Source organism: Fundulus heteroclitus, chromosome 7 (genome assembly GCF_011125445.2).
Source record: "Fundulus heteroclitus isolate FHET01 chromosome 7, MU-UCD_Fhet_4.1, whole genome shotgun sequence".
NCBI lineage: Eukaryota > Metazoa > Chordata > Actinopteri > Cyprinodontiformes > Fundulidae > Fundulus > Fundulus heteroclitus.
Genome location: NC_046367.1, coordinates 26,746,977 through 26,763,155, shown reverse-complemented (window position 1 = coordinate 26,763,155; position 16,179 = coordinate 26,746,977). Strand labels below are relative to the sequence as shown.

General features: G+C 44.8%; 1 protein-coding gene across 1 annotated transcript in view; it reads right to left on the bottom strand.

Annotated features, from left to right (window-relative positions):
* The window catches only part of agps (alkylglycerone phosphate synthase), a 48,583-nt gene that overhangs the window by 15,784 nt on the left and 16,620 nt on the right, over window positions 1-16,179 (bottom strand). Inside the window, exons 9-14 of the mRNA XM_036139330.1 lie at window positions 10,415-10,540; window positions 9,640-9,748; window positions 5,423-5,550; window positions 4,459-4,510; window positions 771-847; window positions 562-674 (exon numbers count right to left, since the gene is read on the bottom strand). Of these exons, the coding sequence (XP_035995223.1) occupies window positions 562-674; window positions 771-847; window positions 4,459-4,510; window positions 5,423-5,550; window positions 9,640-9,748; window positions 10,415-10,540 (605 nt within the window). The remainder of the gene's footprint in view (window positions 1-561; window positions 675-770; window positions 848-4,458; window positions 4,511-5,422; window positions 5,551-9,639; window positions 9,749-10,414; window positions 10,541-16,179) is intronic.

Below are 16,179 nucleotides of genomic sequence, written 5' to 3'. Positions count from 1 at the left end.
TTTGTTTTTAAATCTTTGAATGGTCTGGTCCCTTTAGTATTATCTCAAAACTAAATAGGTAGTTAAAACTGAGGCCTTACTTGTTTTGTTTTTTTATTTCAACTTTAAACTAACTAATAAAATAAAAAGCATGTCTTGAAGATGAGGAAGGGCAAACAGCTCAACTCTGAAGCAACGTAAGGATGAGCTCATGAACAGACCGGGGTTTTTAAAACCGGGCCGCGACGGTGGTTTCCTCTCTGGTGGGAAGTCCCAACTCTTCGCTTACATGATCAATCATATCAGCTGAGGACGAGCAGCTGTGTCATCTTCCTCGGGGGAACTGGTGCTCTACTATCACTTCCCACAGCAGACTTGCTTTAGCATTACAGCTGTGCTGGAAAGAGGACATCTAAATGCAACTCATCAGTCCACACCGATGAAACACACTGAGTCACAGAAGTGTGTAGCAGTGAGGTTTTTTTTGTGATGCATGTCACCGCTACTGCTCCTAGTCTAACATCATCTTCCTCAGCTGAAGACCGGTTAAAAAAAAGGACAGAATTGACAAAGTGTTCGCACCCAAACTTGGCGGCAATGTCATAGACTTGCTTCTCGTGCTGCAGGACCTTCTCGCGGTCTCCTTCAAAAAGCAGGGTGGCCACGCACAAGTGGTTGGGGTCAAACCCTTTGAACTGAAAGTTACAAAAAAAAGAATGGGTTTTCATGGAAAACACCTCAGGCAGAAACGTACAAATGATGTTATTGTGGTGGTGCTGGTGGGGTTTCACCTTTGTGATGTAAAACTTCTTGAGTCCGTCCAGAAACGAAGTGAAAATGGACGATACCTGTGGCTTCAGGGCATGACCTGCAGAAGTGTCGGACAAATGTTAGTAAAGTTCGGTCAAAATGAACTTGATGATAAAACTTGCGATGGGCTGAGAAATCAACTCTTGACTGGAATCAGATTATTTTTAGTCTGATTGGCAACAGCTGCAAATTCAAGTCTGGTATTTTTTGTGTCAGTGAATGCAGCATACTACGTGGCTCCAGGCCCTGCTGAGTTTTAATACTCTTTGGTGTGGAAGTATGCAGGCAGACTACACATTAGCCATCACTGGTATTAGATGGAGAATTTAAAAAAAAAATAAAAAAATCAAGCAAAAAGATGTAAGAAGACAGTTAAAACACTTTCATAAAATGTTGAGGCATATCTGTGGTTCATTGAGCTGCAAATGAACAAGAGAAAGCAAGACTTTCCATGGATAACAGGAAGGCGGAACTGAGTGCAGCAATTTACCAATTCAGTTTCTATCCAATCTGTCGTGGAACTTGCTGGACAATAAAATGTTGGCTGCCTTTTGGAAATTTCAGAGTTAACGGACTCTAAATAATTTACATTAGACTTTGAGCAGAGATTAAGTCGCAATATATCAATTCATTGCATTAAAAATTTTAATTAGCTCAATAACTTCCATTTGCATGTTTGTTTGGTTGTTTTTCTTGTGTCTCCCTCTCTTTCTACAAGACAGACTGGATGATAGAAGGTTTCACTACGGCGCACCTGTCCTGACTCACCCCTCCTCTTCCTTAGTGTAGGGAGGGGTGAACCCTTGCAGCTAAACATGGTAATACAACAAACATGCATCTGCACCTAAAGCATAATCCAATGCAGTTTTCCCAGCTGGGCAAAAAAATTAAAGAAATACAACTGATTGGTTGTTGATTGTTTCTTGCAATAATTTCAGCAGCAATTTATAGTCCAGCTAAATTTGTTAACGTGACAGGCCTGGCAGAAACTCTCGTTTTAGCCATACAGGCTTCAGAAATCCCCAGTAAAACTTGCTAGTTAAAAAATGTTAACATTGTGTTTAAATGATGGTAAAACCCTGTTTAACAGTGCTGGCTCGTTAATGGATGTTGCCTCTGTTCTTAATGTTAATGATCAATGACAGCTCATTGCATAAAGCATAAAAAAATGTAAACGCTGTACTGATATCTCCCTATATTATAATTCTTAAAGAATTCAACGTTTGACGTAAACCGGCCTCCAGATATTTGGCTTCAAATTTCCAACTAAAGCGAACATTTTGGTTTTACACACTATTAGACAAACCCCATTTCTGCTGCATCGTTTTCCATTCTTAGAGGCCAAGCAAGTCTGATATATTTGGGCTTTCTACAGAAAAAAAAAGGGAAATATAAATAGCAACATTTGAATAACTTCATAAGAGGCCCAATAGCCGCCAGCGACAGCAACTATAAATCAGGCAGTTTCCAAAGGGAAGTGGGGTTGACACAGTGATATCAGTCTTCCTCACCCTCACTTTTTGATTTATTCCTGATCGGACGCACAAAAGCGCCTGTGGACAAGCGAAAATGAGGGGCTGGGGGCCGATGGGATGGTTATCAATCACAGCAGGGAAGTCATGGGTGATGTCGCAGAGACTTAACAGTTCATTTATTTCCCCCCATGCAGAAGTCTCTTCATCACTTAGTGTCCTAATTGTTTCCATTCCAAAATTTGATTGCAGGTCTTAGGGTTTCACACAGCCATCAAAGCTGTTAATTAAATACTCAAAAATGCAGATACAAAATGATGCATACATAAGCCACAACCTTGCTTAACTCCATTCCCTGAGCTTCTAGGCCTGTTGTTTAACCATTTACTCTCCTCAGACTGTAGTTTTTAGTTACCTTTTTTTTTTTAAAAGTACTAAATTAAAAATGTTTGCATTAAACAAATGTATAAGTGATGTCAATGGCCAGATATTTGTAGCCAGCATGATTAAAAGTATGGACCAAACACTAATGAACCAATGAAGGTAGCAGAGAGCCTCGAGTTTCAGGTAGCGGTCAAACGAAATAAATATATAAAAGACTAAAAACAAAAAAAAAACAACAAAAAAGGTTGGGGGAAAAAAACACATTGGTCACCTCATCTTTCCTACTTAATGCTAAGAAGTGCCTACTCTGTGAAAAGTGGAAATACAGGGGAGATAACGAGATCTCTGGGGACGGGGGAACTTTACAGAGATCTCTGGTAATGCCAGATGCATTCCACAAGACCTCAGGAAACAACATCATAAAACTTCAACAGGACAACCACTTCCTTCTGGGGCCCGGGTTATTTGTCATTATGCCTCTGGTCCTGGTCTCCTTTTGTACATGTATGCTGCTCTTTTGCTGCAGACACAATAATCAGATTAACAATTTGGAGCTGTAGAAAGTGACACCAATGTATACAGTACCCTTTAAAAAAAGAAACTCAATTTAAAATATATTTTTGCAGTCTAAAAGCTGCCATTTTCCTCATGTAATAATATCACAGATTAAAAAAAAAAAAAGAACTGTAATGAAATAAATCCTGCGTGAAAAATAAACCAGAACACATCCCATCATGACAACAGGATCATAGCTTCTTCAGTTAAGAGACACCATTCAGCAATTACTGAAAGTGCACTAGATACATCAGGCAAAATACAAATGATGCCCTCTTAAATGTAGGGAGTTGTTTTTTGTCGTAATCTTGAGGAACTATTAAAATGTCAGCTGGAAAACTGGGTCACTGCATGTCCAAGACAGAAGTTTTAATAATAGAATAAATTAACAAAAATGCTGGGGCCGACTGACGCACATCTTTACGTGGTTCTATGATGCTCCATAGATGCACCCAACACAGTTTTGCAGCCAATTTCCAAAGGCTTGATCCACGTATACAAATTTTAGTCAATTACGATTTCTCTTATGGAGCCTACAGCACAATATGTTATTACTCTTTTAGTCTCGAGAAGTCATTAATTATTCATAATACTAACAGAGTTTATCCCACACCATGAGGGAGAAAGCAAAACTGAAGCTTTATTATATAAAAAACTGAGCTTTATTGTTTTAAAAGAAAGATGACCCTTCAAACTGTCTTTAGCGTCTCATTATAGCGATTAGCATCGTTAGCGTAGCTATCATTACTAGCATGTTAACCTTCATGTGTGCTCCTAAAGACTTCATATCTCTACCTTTACTAAACTTTTCCAGAGTGCCAACATTTAAAAAGCCAGCATTTTCCATTGCGGAGGGTGGTTTAAAGGACAAAAGGATAAAAACAGACACTTTGCTCCATTCAGCCTTCCTGTTATCTGCTAAAGGTTTGGTCTCTCTGTATGAACTGCAGACTTGAAATGACGTAGGATTAAAAAAAAGCTTCCTTATAATCAGTCCATTTTCTCTAACGATGTTTAAAACACCCCACTGACACATGACAATACCTCTTAACCTCTTGTCAGATCTCCTTCTCAAGTATTCTATTTGAAGAACTACCCTCAACGTTTTAAGAGTTTACTTGACAGGCCATGAATATGTTTAGCAGTCTAAATATCAGAAAAAAGACTTAAAGTGGTGAAATAAAGTACTTGTGGTATAAATAAGAACACAGTGAATGATAACTGTGACCCATATTATGAAAAATTAAACAAAACTTACCAAATTTAAACTGTTCATTATCCATGAGCCGTATAGATGCAGGAGCACATCTCTGGAGAAGAAAGGTTTTAGACTGAATCAGTATTACTGTAAATTGCTGATTTCTATCAATAAAATATCTCATAATAAAGGTCAAATTTATACAGGACAAAATGTAACCAAAATTCTAAGTGTTAACATTAATTGTAATGAATTATTTTTGCTTTATACATTTTGCAGTCTTGTTTGACACCAGGATTGAGTATGGAGTGTCTGAAAACTCTCCATACTCATTTTACATCTGTTTACAGTTGAGACCAAAATGATTGCCTCTTGTCAGATTTTGATTTAGAAATAGTCTTATTCAACCAAGAAGTTAGTTTCTGATAAAAAATAAAAATTAAAAAATACAGTTCCACTTGTATTTTGACAATTTAGCTTTGATGATAAAGTCTTTGTGGTTGGAAGGCATCCCTGCCATCACCCTTATCTTTAGGTCTCATGAAATGTGAAATTATTTCAAACCTAAATTTGCAGGTGGTGTGAATAATTTGGACTCAACTGTAGATTGCAAATTACTTTTTTTTCGTCGAGCTTAGAAATCAATAAAAGGGATAAAGATTCAACAAATTATACAGACATAAATAATTTTTGGAAATAAAGTAAAACTAGGTAATGATTTCAATAAATTGATTAAATGAAACAAAATAGTAAAATGCTGTGCATGAATTGAGTCTAACGAACGTTTCAGAATTTCAATACAAACAACGCATTCAGTGTTGATGCCATTTGTAAAGACCAGGTTTCACTCTGTACTTGTGACATAAAATATGTTTTTTTTATAACAAGGGCAGCTTTAGCTGAGGTTACATTATTATAATGGGGAAAAAAAACTAAACAGCATTAAACAAGTGAAACATTAAAACAAATAACTGCTCATCAACAGATGCATGTATGGGAGTAACGTAGAACTTGGACTTCCTACCTGTTTGGCTACCTCTCGAAGACAGGCAACACCCTGCTCAAAATTGGGGAACACCACAGAGCCGTACTTCTGATACTCTGGCATGGGACGGATCTTTATTGTCACCTCAGTAACTACACCGAGGGTTCCTGTGGGGTCAGAAAAAACAGAGATTTTGAGTTGTAAAAGATTTTGGACAGTTTGATTCAGATCTGGGTCTCATTAACAAATCTATGGTTAAAGCCTGTACTTTGTTCTTTTTGAGCTATTTGTTTACCATCTACTCACAAGGATTTTCATTCTCCTCTGTTTTTCCCCCGTCTACAGACCCTTCTGTCTGATGCCCCATGTGAGAACATATTCCTGTGTGTGGATAAGCTACAGATGATGCCACCTTTCTAGTACTAAAGGTTTTCTGAATCAACAATCTGCCCCAGCCGAGCTTTTTTAAAGCAGAGCTTAAAAGAATTTTACAAGGCTCTGGTCCATGTCCTCTGGGTCACTCGTGTGACCCTGGTCTCGCATTTCACAGTAGGTCTGGTTTTATGCCACACACACTGGGGGCCAGCTGAGATTTATCGGAACGAGAGCAGAAGGAAATAAGTGCGGGTCCCTGTCAAAGGCAGTGGGGGCCACGAACAGCAACAGATTTCCACATACAAAGCAACCTCTGGCGGAAATTATTTACTTGGCAAGGGCCAAACATTAGAGCTTGCTGCTAAAAAAGTCGCGAGGCTTTCTTTTTAAAGCGTTAAGTCAAGCCTCCACCACTGAGATTCAACCGTTTACAGTCATTTAAATGAGACGCCAGAATAAAGTTGTGAAGCGACGACAGAAGTTTCCACCAACCGTACAGATAATAAACTGTTCTGCCCCTCCCCCACCTGTTGGTCCCTAATTAGGGATGGTTACCATGGCAAAACAATCTCAGGGGGTTTAGTATGATCAATTGAAAATTAAATTACTTAAAAACTGTATGCGGTTACCATGGTAACAAGGATTTTGCATGTCCAGACTTGCTAAGGTCCTTTTGATGCTCCATCAGATGCAGTGTCTATATATTTTTTTTAATTCTTTTTGCTTTCAGCAAGGAATAGAGGGACATTTTAAAACATAAAGAGATCACTCGCTTTGCAGCCATCTTTTATTTTCTTAGCAATCAATTATGCACCAATTGCTAAAATTTACACCATTTACTTCAGTGGAGTTTTGTTTGTTTTCTTCCCCCCTTTAAATTTTTCAGCCGTCACTTTTCTATGTTTGATACACACCAAATCAGCAATCACCTCTGGATGATTTACCTTTTGAGAGTCTTACTTGTGCTCTTTTGCATGAAGATGTTTTGTTTCACCTTTTGGCATAAGTGTTGAAAATGTCTACACATCTCGAGCCGCTCATTGTGAGAGCTTGTATTCAAGTCCCTAATTTTGCTCTTACATAGCCATCGTCTCTGTTAGAAATCCAACGTCTACTTAGATTGCTTTACTGATTTCCAGATAACATAACTAAAGTTAACTAGGCATTCTAGATGTAGAGAAATGAAGTGGGAGTGTGAGGCTTTATATGCCCCACGCTGCTCTCTAGTGGCCCAGTGGAAAACATGACTTCACTGGCTCCTCCTAGTAAGCTGCAGGCAGGAGGAGCGTCAGGGCGAGGCATCGATTGGGATTTAGAGAGGGTAGAAATGCAGGGAGGAGCTGTGTTGCAACAAAGTAAGGGAGAGTGAGGGAGTGTGGATAAAACAGTAGCATCAGAAAGCCTTGGATGTTACGACATAACATCAAAGGCTTGGGAGGATTAACATTTTGCAAATAACGCGTTACAATATGTTCTGCAACAATCACCTCAGCGACACCCTAACCTCACATAATAATAATTTGGCTCTAAGCATTAGTGCATTAGTTTGTTTTACAATATATTATCAGCTACTGAAAGGCGTTCTGGAGATTAGTGATCAATCCAGTCATTCTGCCTCCTGGTTGAAGCTGCTTTGTATTCAGGCTACTACAAGGTCAGGGAGATAAACAGACCCCTTAGCTGTGCAGAGAATGAGCAGATTAGGCTTCCAGGGAAATTTCTAATAAAATGGATGTTGTGCTATTAACATGCGGGGCGTAGCTGTAGCTGCGTGGCCGCTGTTTAAGTGGCCTGGCGTCAAACTGCAGCGTGGGGTTCTTTGCTTGAGGAGGTGGATGATTTTAATGAGGCCACATGGTGTGTTGACCTTATGCTTCAATGTTAGGCCTCCCAGAGAGAAACACAAAGTCCAAGAAACGTGATGTGGCCCTGTTCCATCTTTACGTTCTGCACTGGTCCCATACAGCCTTGTTCCCTTTCTACTTAACCTCAATTTAACAATAGCAGCTCTTCTAGGTAAGGCATGAATGCTGAAGTGAGGATCTGATTTGCATGAATAGATGTTGTTCATGATTTAAATCTGATTTGTAATATGAGCAGATCTACAGCGCTGCAAAAGTTACAACTACACACTTCCCTGTATTTTAATTCGATTTTATGTGATCAACCAACACTAAATTGTGCCTGGTTGTGTGCGAAAAATGACAGTTTTTATATATTTATTTTTAAAATAGAAATCTGAGAAGTTGACATGCATTTGTATTCAGGCCCGAGTTACTCCGATATCCCAGAATAACTCTGGTGCACGCAATTGTCTTCAAGTCTCCTAAGTGGTTAATAGAGTTAATAGAGTCCACATGTGTGGAAATAAATCTCAGTATAAATCCAGCTGTTGTGTGAAGGACTCAGAAGTTTAGAAGACTAGTGAACAAACAACATCATGAAGACTAAAGAACACAGCAGAAAGGTTATAGGGAAGTTTAAAGATTAGATTATAAAATGTCTCAAGCGTTAGACGTCTCATGTAGCAATGTTCAATCCAGCACCTTTACAAGGAAAGAGTAAGGCTCAACTACAATTTAGCATCTAATATAGAATCAGGAGGTGCAGCGGTGATCCACAGCTCAGGCAGGGCAGTCTTTCAACAGGACAACTATTAGTCATGCATTCTGCAAATCCTGCAGTTATGCAACAGTGGGTAAAAGAAAGTAACCGTTGACAGAAAGCCTTGAGAAATTTGCCACAAGGCATGGGCCAGGACGAAGCTCTGACTTCAGCGCTTGGAAGATGGGAGAGGGGCAGCAGCACTTACTGCTCGCTAAAAACAGTACACTGCAGACCGATCGATGCTTTTACGTGTTGCTGCCGAAGCCTCAACAACACAGAAAAGTCGCTGGATCTGTCGCTAGTCGCTTTTCTGAAAAAAAGTCACTAGAAGGGTGTGAAAACCCGCTGAATCTAGTCTTCTCTGGGATGCCGCTGCACTGTTGCGGCTGCTGCATGTACCGGTCCCATCCAAATGCAGTATAGTACAGTTTAAGTACCCGGGTACCAAATTAGTACCCGTATACCGAACAACCCTAATACGTACACTGATAATCTGATTTACAGTAACATGAGCAGATGAGTCTGCACTAAGTAGCAGATTTCAAATACACAGCATATATTCTAGTTCTTCAAAAGAATAAAGAGGCTCCTAAATTATAAGGCTAAAGAGAATTGTCAGCCTTAGATGTGTGTGCACACAGAACAGGAGGAGTTGGCATCATATAACCAATCACAATCAGTATGCAGAAAGCAAAGCTGGCAACAAAAAGGAGGGGAAAAAAATGAACCCTGGCTATTCAAATGTGTAAATTAACAAGTCTGTCTTTATCACTGCAAAATCATTATAGCAAGAGTAGAGCTGATGATTTACCAGTGTGTATTAAATTAATGTGCCGTGTTAAATTACATGTGTATGATTCCAGCGTTATATGCAGCTTTCCACACCCAATCAGCACAAATTGAGACTTATGCAGCAATCTCCAGCCAAACCAAGGGAGCAGATTGTTGAGCTTTGCACAGCCAATATAAAGTTTGTATCCACAGCTGCTTAACATAGCAGCGCCGAGCCTCTCTGAACCCCCTCATTATGTAGGGAAACTTGGCATATGGCACTATTCTCTGTGGGCATTCACAAGGACAGGGCACTGCAGATGGAGTGCAGCAGAAGCCCGTTTCTTTACATATACCGCTCCGGACGAGTTTCCACCAAAGCTGGTTAATGTGTGAGCGATGAAGCGCGTGAGAACTGTCCTGGTGTTACTGTTTTATCACCAAGTCCTTACAGATATGCACAAGTTAATGTGTGGTGAAAACCCACGAGCCGGCTGGCACACCTTCAGAGCCCATGATGAAGTGGTGAATGTCTGGACCCGTGGACATCCGTGGCCCCTGACAGCTCTTTTCGATCACACCTCGAGGAGTGACCGTCTTAATATGGACCACCTATTCAATGGCAAGACATCAAAAACAACAACAAGGTGTTAGTACTTTTTCACAGAAGCGAAAGGAGTTAAGCAAGAGCTTTTAATCTAAATACCTCTCTAGACACAATGTTTACAGCATTTTCTGTCTTTTGGTCATTTCAAAATATAAAAAGGGTAAAGTTAAGCATAAAGAAATGGCTGATAGCTGAAAAACATGGCTGTTTATAAAGGCAGCAAAGCATAGGAAATGGAACATGGAAACACAAAATGTAGGATGAAGGTAAGGAAACAAGGGTAGGATACAAGGATAGTACTACAGAAGTCAGAATGAAAGGCTAGGATGGATAAAAGGGGAAAATGAAAGGAAAAAGAGCAATGAGGGAGCACATTTTTTTCCCAGACTCGTGTTGTTTTCCCCACTTTTCCATACCTGGAAAACACTGAAGTCAAATTCCAGACCGTGTAAAGACCCTACATGTAGTGCCTTTTTTTTTTTTTTTCACAACTTATTCTGTAACAACTGCATAAATCTAAGTGAAGCAGTGAGGGGCGAGTCGAAAAACTCTGCTGCCAGTTATGTTCTCCCTAATTACTGCGCAGGAACTCGTGTTCCCTCGTTGCGTGGTGGGGATCAAACACACGGCGAGGCAGAAAGGGGGGGGCGGGGTGGGGAGGCGTGACTCACCAAATCTTCGATGTTGCCATAGATGTTCTTCTTCATGCCCGACGCTCTCGTAGCAACCCAGCCCCCCAGGGAGCTGAACTCCATGGAGTCGGGCTCGTGGCCCGTACAGTAGCCGCTCTCATTAAGCTGCGAGAGAAGGGAAAACAGCGTGCGTCTGTTGTGGTGCTTTCAAAAAAAAACGGAGCCAAAAAAATGTTTGGAATACATCTGATGCTGTAAACCCACAAGAATGTTTTAATGACAAACAAACAACAACAAAAAAACTGAGCAAGCGGAGAGGGAATATATAATTACTGCTCTGTAGCAGCTTTTATAGTTAAACAGCAAAGTAGAAACTAAGGCTTTATAGCTCTGCAGATATTTACAGCTCCACAAAAGCCAAGAGGAGCACTAATATAAACCCAAAAAGGCTTTAAATTACACTGGACTATCTTATAAAACCTTAATAATATATAGCCTACAGTAAACTAATACCTTTGTGTTATGATATATTTTTCTGGGATGAACCCGGACACAGCACGCACACACAGAGTCAGTTCTTATGAGTGAGTTTTATTGAATAGTTTGGAAGATGGAGGATGAGACCAGAGTCTTTCAACGGACGGAGGTGAAGGGTGTAGAAGCTGGCTGGCAGGAGGAGTGTGGAGAGACTGACCGGGAGGAACTCTGGAGCCGAGCACTGGAGAGCAGGACATCTGAGCCGAGCAGAGGCGAGCAGAGCATCGGAGCCGAGCCGTGGCGAGCAGAACGTCAGAGCCGAGCAGTGGCGAGCAGATCATCAGAGCCGAGCAGAGGCGAGCAGAGCATCTGAGCCGAGCAGAGCATCAGAGCCGAGCAGAGGCGAGCAGAACGTCAGAGCCGAGCAGATCATCAGAGCCGAGCAGAGGCGAGCAGAACGTCAGAGCCGAGCAGTGGCGAGCAGAGCATCAGAGCTGAGCAGAGGCGAGCAGAACCTCAGAGCCGAGCAGTGGCGAGCAGAGCATCAGAGCTGAGCAGAGGCGAGCAGAACCTCAGAGCCGAGTAGTGGAGCACAGGATGTCCGAGCCGAAGTGGAGGGCTGAACGTCCGAGCCGAGCGGTGGAGGTCTGAACGTCTGAGCCGAGCGGTGGAGGTCTGAGCGTCTGAGCCGAACGGTGGAGGTCTGAACGTCTGAGCTGAATACTGGAGGAAACAAAACTGTCGGAAAGTCTATGGGCTGACTGAAACAAGACCAGGTGAACGGAGTCTTCAGGCTGACGGGTACAAACGGAGCTGACAAGAAAAACTGGCAGGGACTGAGCGGGAGTGAACGCTATGGACCGGCAACGGGAACCGAAAGAGGTGAGTCTGATAAAGCAGTGGGAACAGGTGGAAGCAGTTGTGGGTTAATTGCAGCCTGCCAGGTGAAACTGATCAGGCTGCGCAGGAACAAGAGAGAGGGAGAGAGGCTCAGCATGCAGCCAATAAGCTGCATCCTGACAGTACCCCCCCCCCAAGGCCGGACACCGGACGGCCCAGAATCCCCACGCCGGGCGGGTGGAGGGGGCCCAGGAAGGCGGGCAAGAGTCGAAACCGAACACTGAGGGACCAAAGAGCCTGCAAACACAAAAGGGGCCAGAGAATACGGGGAACCAAAGGGGCCAGAGAACACGGGGAACCAAGGAGCTAGAGAACAGCGGGGAACCAAGGAACTAGAGAACAGCGGGGAATCAAGGAGCCAAAGAACACGGGGGGAACCAAGGAGCTAGAGAACACTGATGTGCCAAAGCACAATCAGGGGGCGGCACATCAGGGAAAGACACGAACGCTTGACTGCGCCGGGGAAAAAGCGAGTACTTGACAGCGCTGGGGAAAGAGCGAGCGCAACACAGCGCCAAAGGGAAGGAACGGGCGCAACACAGCGCCAAAGGGAAAGAACGGGCGCAACACAGCGCCAAAGGGAAGGAACGGGCGCAACACAACGCCAAAAGGGAAGGATCGGACGTATGGAAACGCCAAAAAGGGAAGGATCGGGCGTATGGAAACGCCAAAAGGGAAGGAACGGGCGTATGGAAACGCCAAGGGGAAGGAACGGACGTATGGAAACGCCAAGGGCAAGGAACGAGCGTGTGGAAACGCCAAGGGCAAGGAACGGGCGTGTGGAAACGCCAAGGAGAAACAACGCCGAAGCGTGAGAGGAGCGCAGGGGCCCAAGGGGCGAGATCGCCGGGGCGTGAGGGAAACGCCGAGGCGAAACGGACGCATGACAGCGTCACGGGAAAATATAGGCGTACGAAAACGCCAAGAGGGAAGAACGGACGTACTTAACGCCAAAGGAAAAGAATGGGCGTACAAAACGCCAAGGGGAAAGAACGGGCGTACTTAACGCCAAAGGGAAGGAACGGGCGTACTTAACGCCAAAGGGAAGGAACAAGCGTACTTAACGCCAAAGGGAAGGAACGGGCGTACTTAACGCCAAAGGGAAGGAACGAGCGTACTTAACGCCAAAGGGAAGGAACGGGCGTACTTAACGCCAAAGGGAAGGAACGGGCGTACTTAACGCCAAGGGGAAAGAACGGGCGTACTTAACGCCAAGGGGAAGGAACGGGCGTACTTAACGCCAAAGGGAAGGAACGGGCGTACTTAACGCCAAAGGGAAGGAACGGGCGTACTTAACGCCAAAGGGAAGGAACGGGCGTACTTAACGCCAAAGGGAAGGAACGGGCGTACTTAACGCCAAAGGGAAGGAACGGGCGTACTTAACGCCAAAGGGAAGGAACGGGCGTACTTAACGCCAAAGGGAAGGAACGGGCGTACTTAACGCCAAAGGGAAGGAACGGGCGTACTTAACGCCAAAGGGAAGGATAAGCGTACGACAACGCCAGAGGGAAGAACAAGCGTACGACAACGCCAGAGGGAAGAACAGGCGTACGACAACGCCAGAGGGAAGAACAGGCGTACGACAACGCCAGAGGGAAGAACAGGCGTACGACAACGCCAGAGGGAAGAACAGGCGTACGACAACGCCAGAGGGAAGAACAGGCGTACGACAACGCCAGAGGGAAGAACAGGCGTACGACAACGCCAGAGGGAAGAATAAGCGTACGACAACGCCAGAGGGAAGAACAAGCGTACGACAACGCCAGAGGGAAGAACAAGCGTACGACAACGCCAGAGGGAAGAACAAGCGTACGACAACGCCAGAGGGAAGAACAAGCGTACGACAACGCCAGAGGGAAGAACAAGCGTACGACAACGCCAGAGGGAAGAACAAGCGTACGACAACGCCAGAGGAAAGCCCGCCGGGGCGTGAGGGAAACACCGGGGCTTGGGGAAGAGAACGCCAGGCGCCAGGAAGAAGAATGCCGGGGCGCAAAGGGAACGCCGGGGCACAAGGGAAACAGGAATATCTAAAACACCAGGGAACAAGAACGGAGGACGTACTAACACGCCGAGGAACCGAGAAAAGAGGGCGTCCTAACACGCCGGGGAACCACGAATCAGAGGGCGTCCTAACACGCCGGGAAACCGAGAATCAGAGGGCGTCCTAACACGCCGGGAAACCGAGAATCAGAGGGCGTCCTAACACGCTGGGGAACCGAGAATCAGAGGGCGTCCTAACACGCCGGGGAACACTAAATCTAAACGCCAGGAAAACAAGACCTAAACACCAGGGAACTAGAGGGTGAGCTAGGCAGCAACAGGCCAAGCGCGCCAGAGGGCACAGACAGCGACTTAAGCACCGGAGGGCTCTGGCGGCGACCTGCGTGCGCTGGGCAGCGACAGGCTGGCGCACCAGAGGGCTCAGCCGGCGACATAGGAGCGCCGGAGGGCTCTGGCGGCAACCTGCATGCGCAGGGCAGCGACAGTCTGGCGCACCAGAGGGCTCAGCCGGCGACATGGGTGCGCCGGAGGGCTCTGGCGGCGACCTGCATGCGCCTAAACAAGGGAACAACACAGATACACTAGGACAAGACAGAACAAAACAACTACTGAAGGGAACTAAACTAACCCAAACCGAGCAAAACATACAACGAAAACAGGAGAAGGGTGTAGGGACCTAGAAAGCGCAGGGACCTTTAAGAGCGCTGGACTCCATCCAACGCAGGACCCCATACAGCGCAGGAACCCAGACACCTAAATACTAAAGGGGGAAAAATAAAGACAAACAAAACTAAAATAAAGAAAAAACAAATACAGAACAAGACTAGAACTACAGGGCTAGGACAGAAACTACAAAGGCTAGACTGGAATTACAGGGGCTAGACTGAAACTACAGGGGCTAGACAGGGACTACAGGGTCAAGACAGGGACTACAGAGCTAACGAAACTACAGGGCTGAAACCGGATCTACAAACAAGACTGACAACTAGGAAAGGAACCAAACGCTAAAGCAAAACTATGAAACGAAACAGAACAGGGAGATGAGGGCAAGTACGACTAAACTAATGAAAAACTAGATAACTAGAGCTAGAAATCTGTACAGAAAGCAAACAAGAAGTCTAAAGTAAAAAAAAACTGGAACTCAAAAACAAAACTCAGAAGACTAAGGCGAACCTAGAACACTAAATCAGGGCTCTGGCTAAAACAAGAAGACAGAGAACAAAAACCCGAACTAGCTGACTAAGAAAACCAAAAACTAGACTACTAAAGAAAACCCCGAATGACTAGAATAAACCTGGGACACAAAAACCCGGACAAAACAAAATAAAACACAATACTCAAAAGCAACATAAATCTAAAAAAAATCCTAAGTAAAGCAAAAACTAAGGTTGAGCCAAAACAAAGAACAGAAGGCGGAAATAATTCTTCTAAAACAATAAAAAATATACAAAAAGACTAGAAACTAAAGCAGATCTAGAACACAACACCAAAAAATAACTCCAAACAAAAACCAGAAGGCGCTGGGCAGCAAAGTCTGAATATGCTGGGCAGAAGCAAAAGTTAGCGCTGGGCAGCGACAGCGAGGAGCGCCGTCCTTAATGCTGAGCAGCGGGGAAGGCGGACCAGGAAAACAGAGTCAGAGGCGGGGCGTCGCAACTCTGCGACCCAGGCGAGACGAGACAGAAACGTGGCGTCGCAACTTGCGACCCAGGCGAGACGAGACGGAAACGTGGCGTCGCAACTCAGCGACCCAGGCAAGATGAATCCAGAAGCGTGGCGTCGCAACTTTGCGACCCAGGCGAGACGAACCGGAGGCGAGGCAGATCCTACCAGCTTCTACACCAGGCTCTGTGCGTGCTCGGGTTCATCCCTGGGCCGGTCCATAATGTTATGATATATTTTTCTGGGATGAACCCGGACACAGCACGCACACACAGAGTCAGTTCTTATGAGTGAGTTTTATTGAATAGTTTGGAAGATGGAGGATGAGACCAGAGTCTTTCAACGGACGGAGGTGAAGGGTGTAGAAGCTGGCTGGCAGGAGGAGTGTGGAGAGACTGACCGGGAGGAACTCTGGAGCCGAGCACTGGAGAGCAGGACATCTGAGCCGAGCAGAGGCGAGCAGAGCATCGGAGCCGAGCCGTGGCGAGCAGAACGTCAGAGCCGAGCAGTGGCGAGCAGATCATCAGAGCCGAGCAGAGGCGAGCAGAGCATCTGAGCCGAGCAGAGCATCAGAGCCGAGCAGAGGCGAGCAGAACGTCAGAGCCGAGCAGATCATCAGAGCCGAGCAGAGGCGAGCAGAACGTCAGAGCCGAGCAGTGGCGAGCAGAGCATCAGAGCTGAGCAGAGGCGAGCAGAACCTCAGAGCCGAGCAGTGGCGAGCAGAGCATCAGAGCTGAGCAGAGGCGAGCAGAACCTCAGAG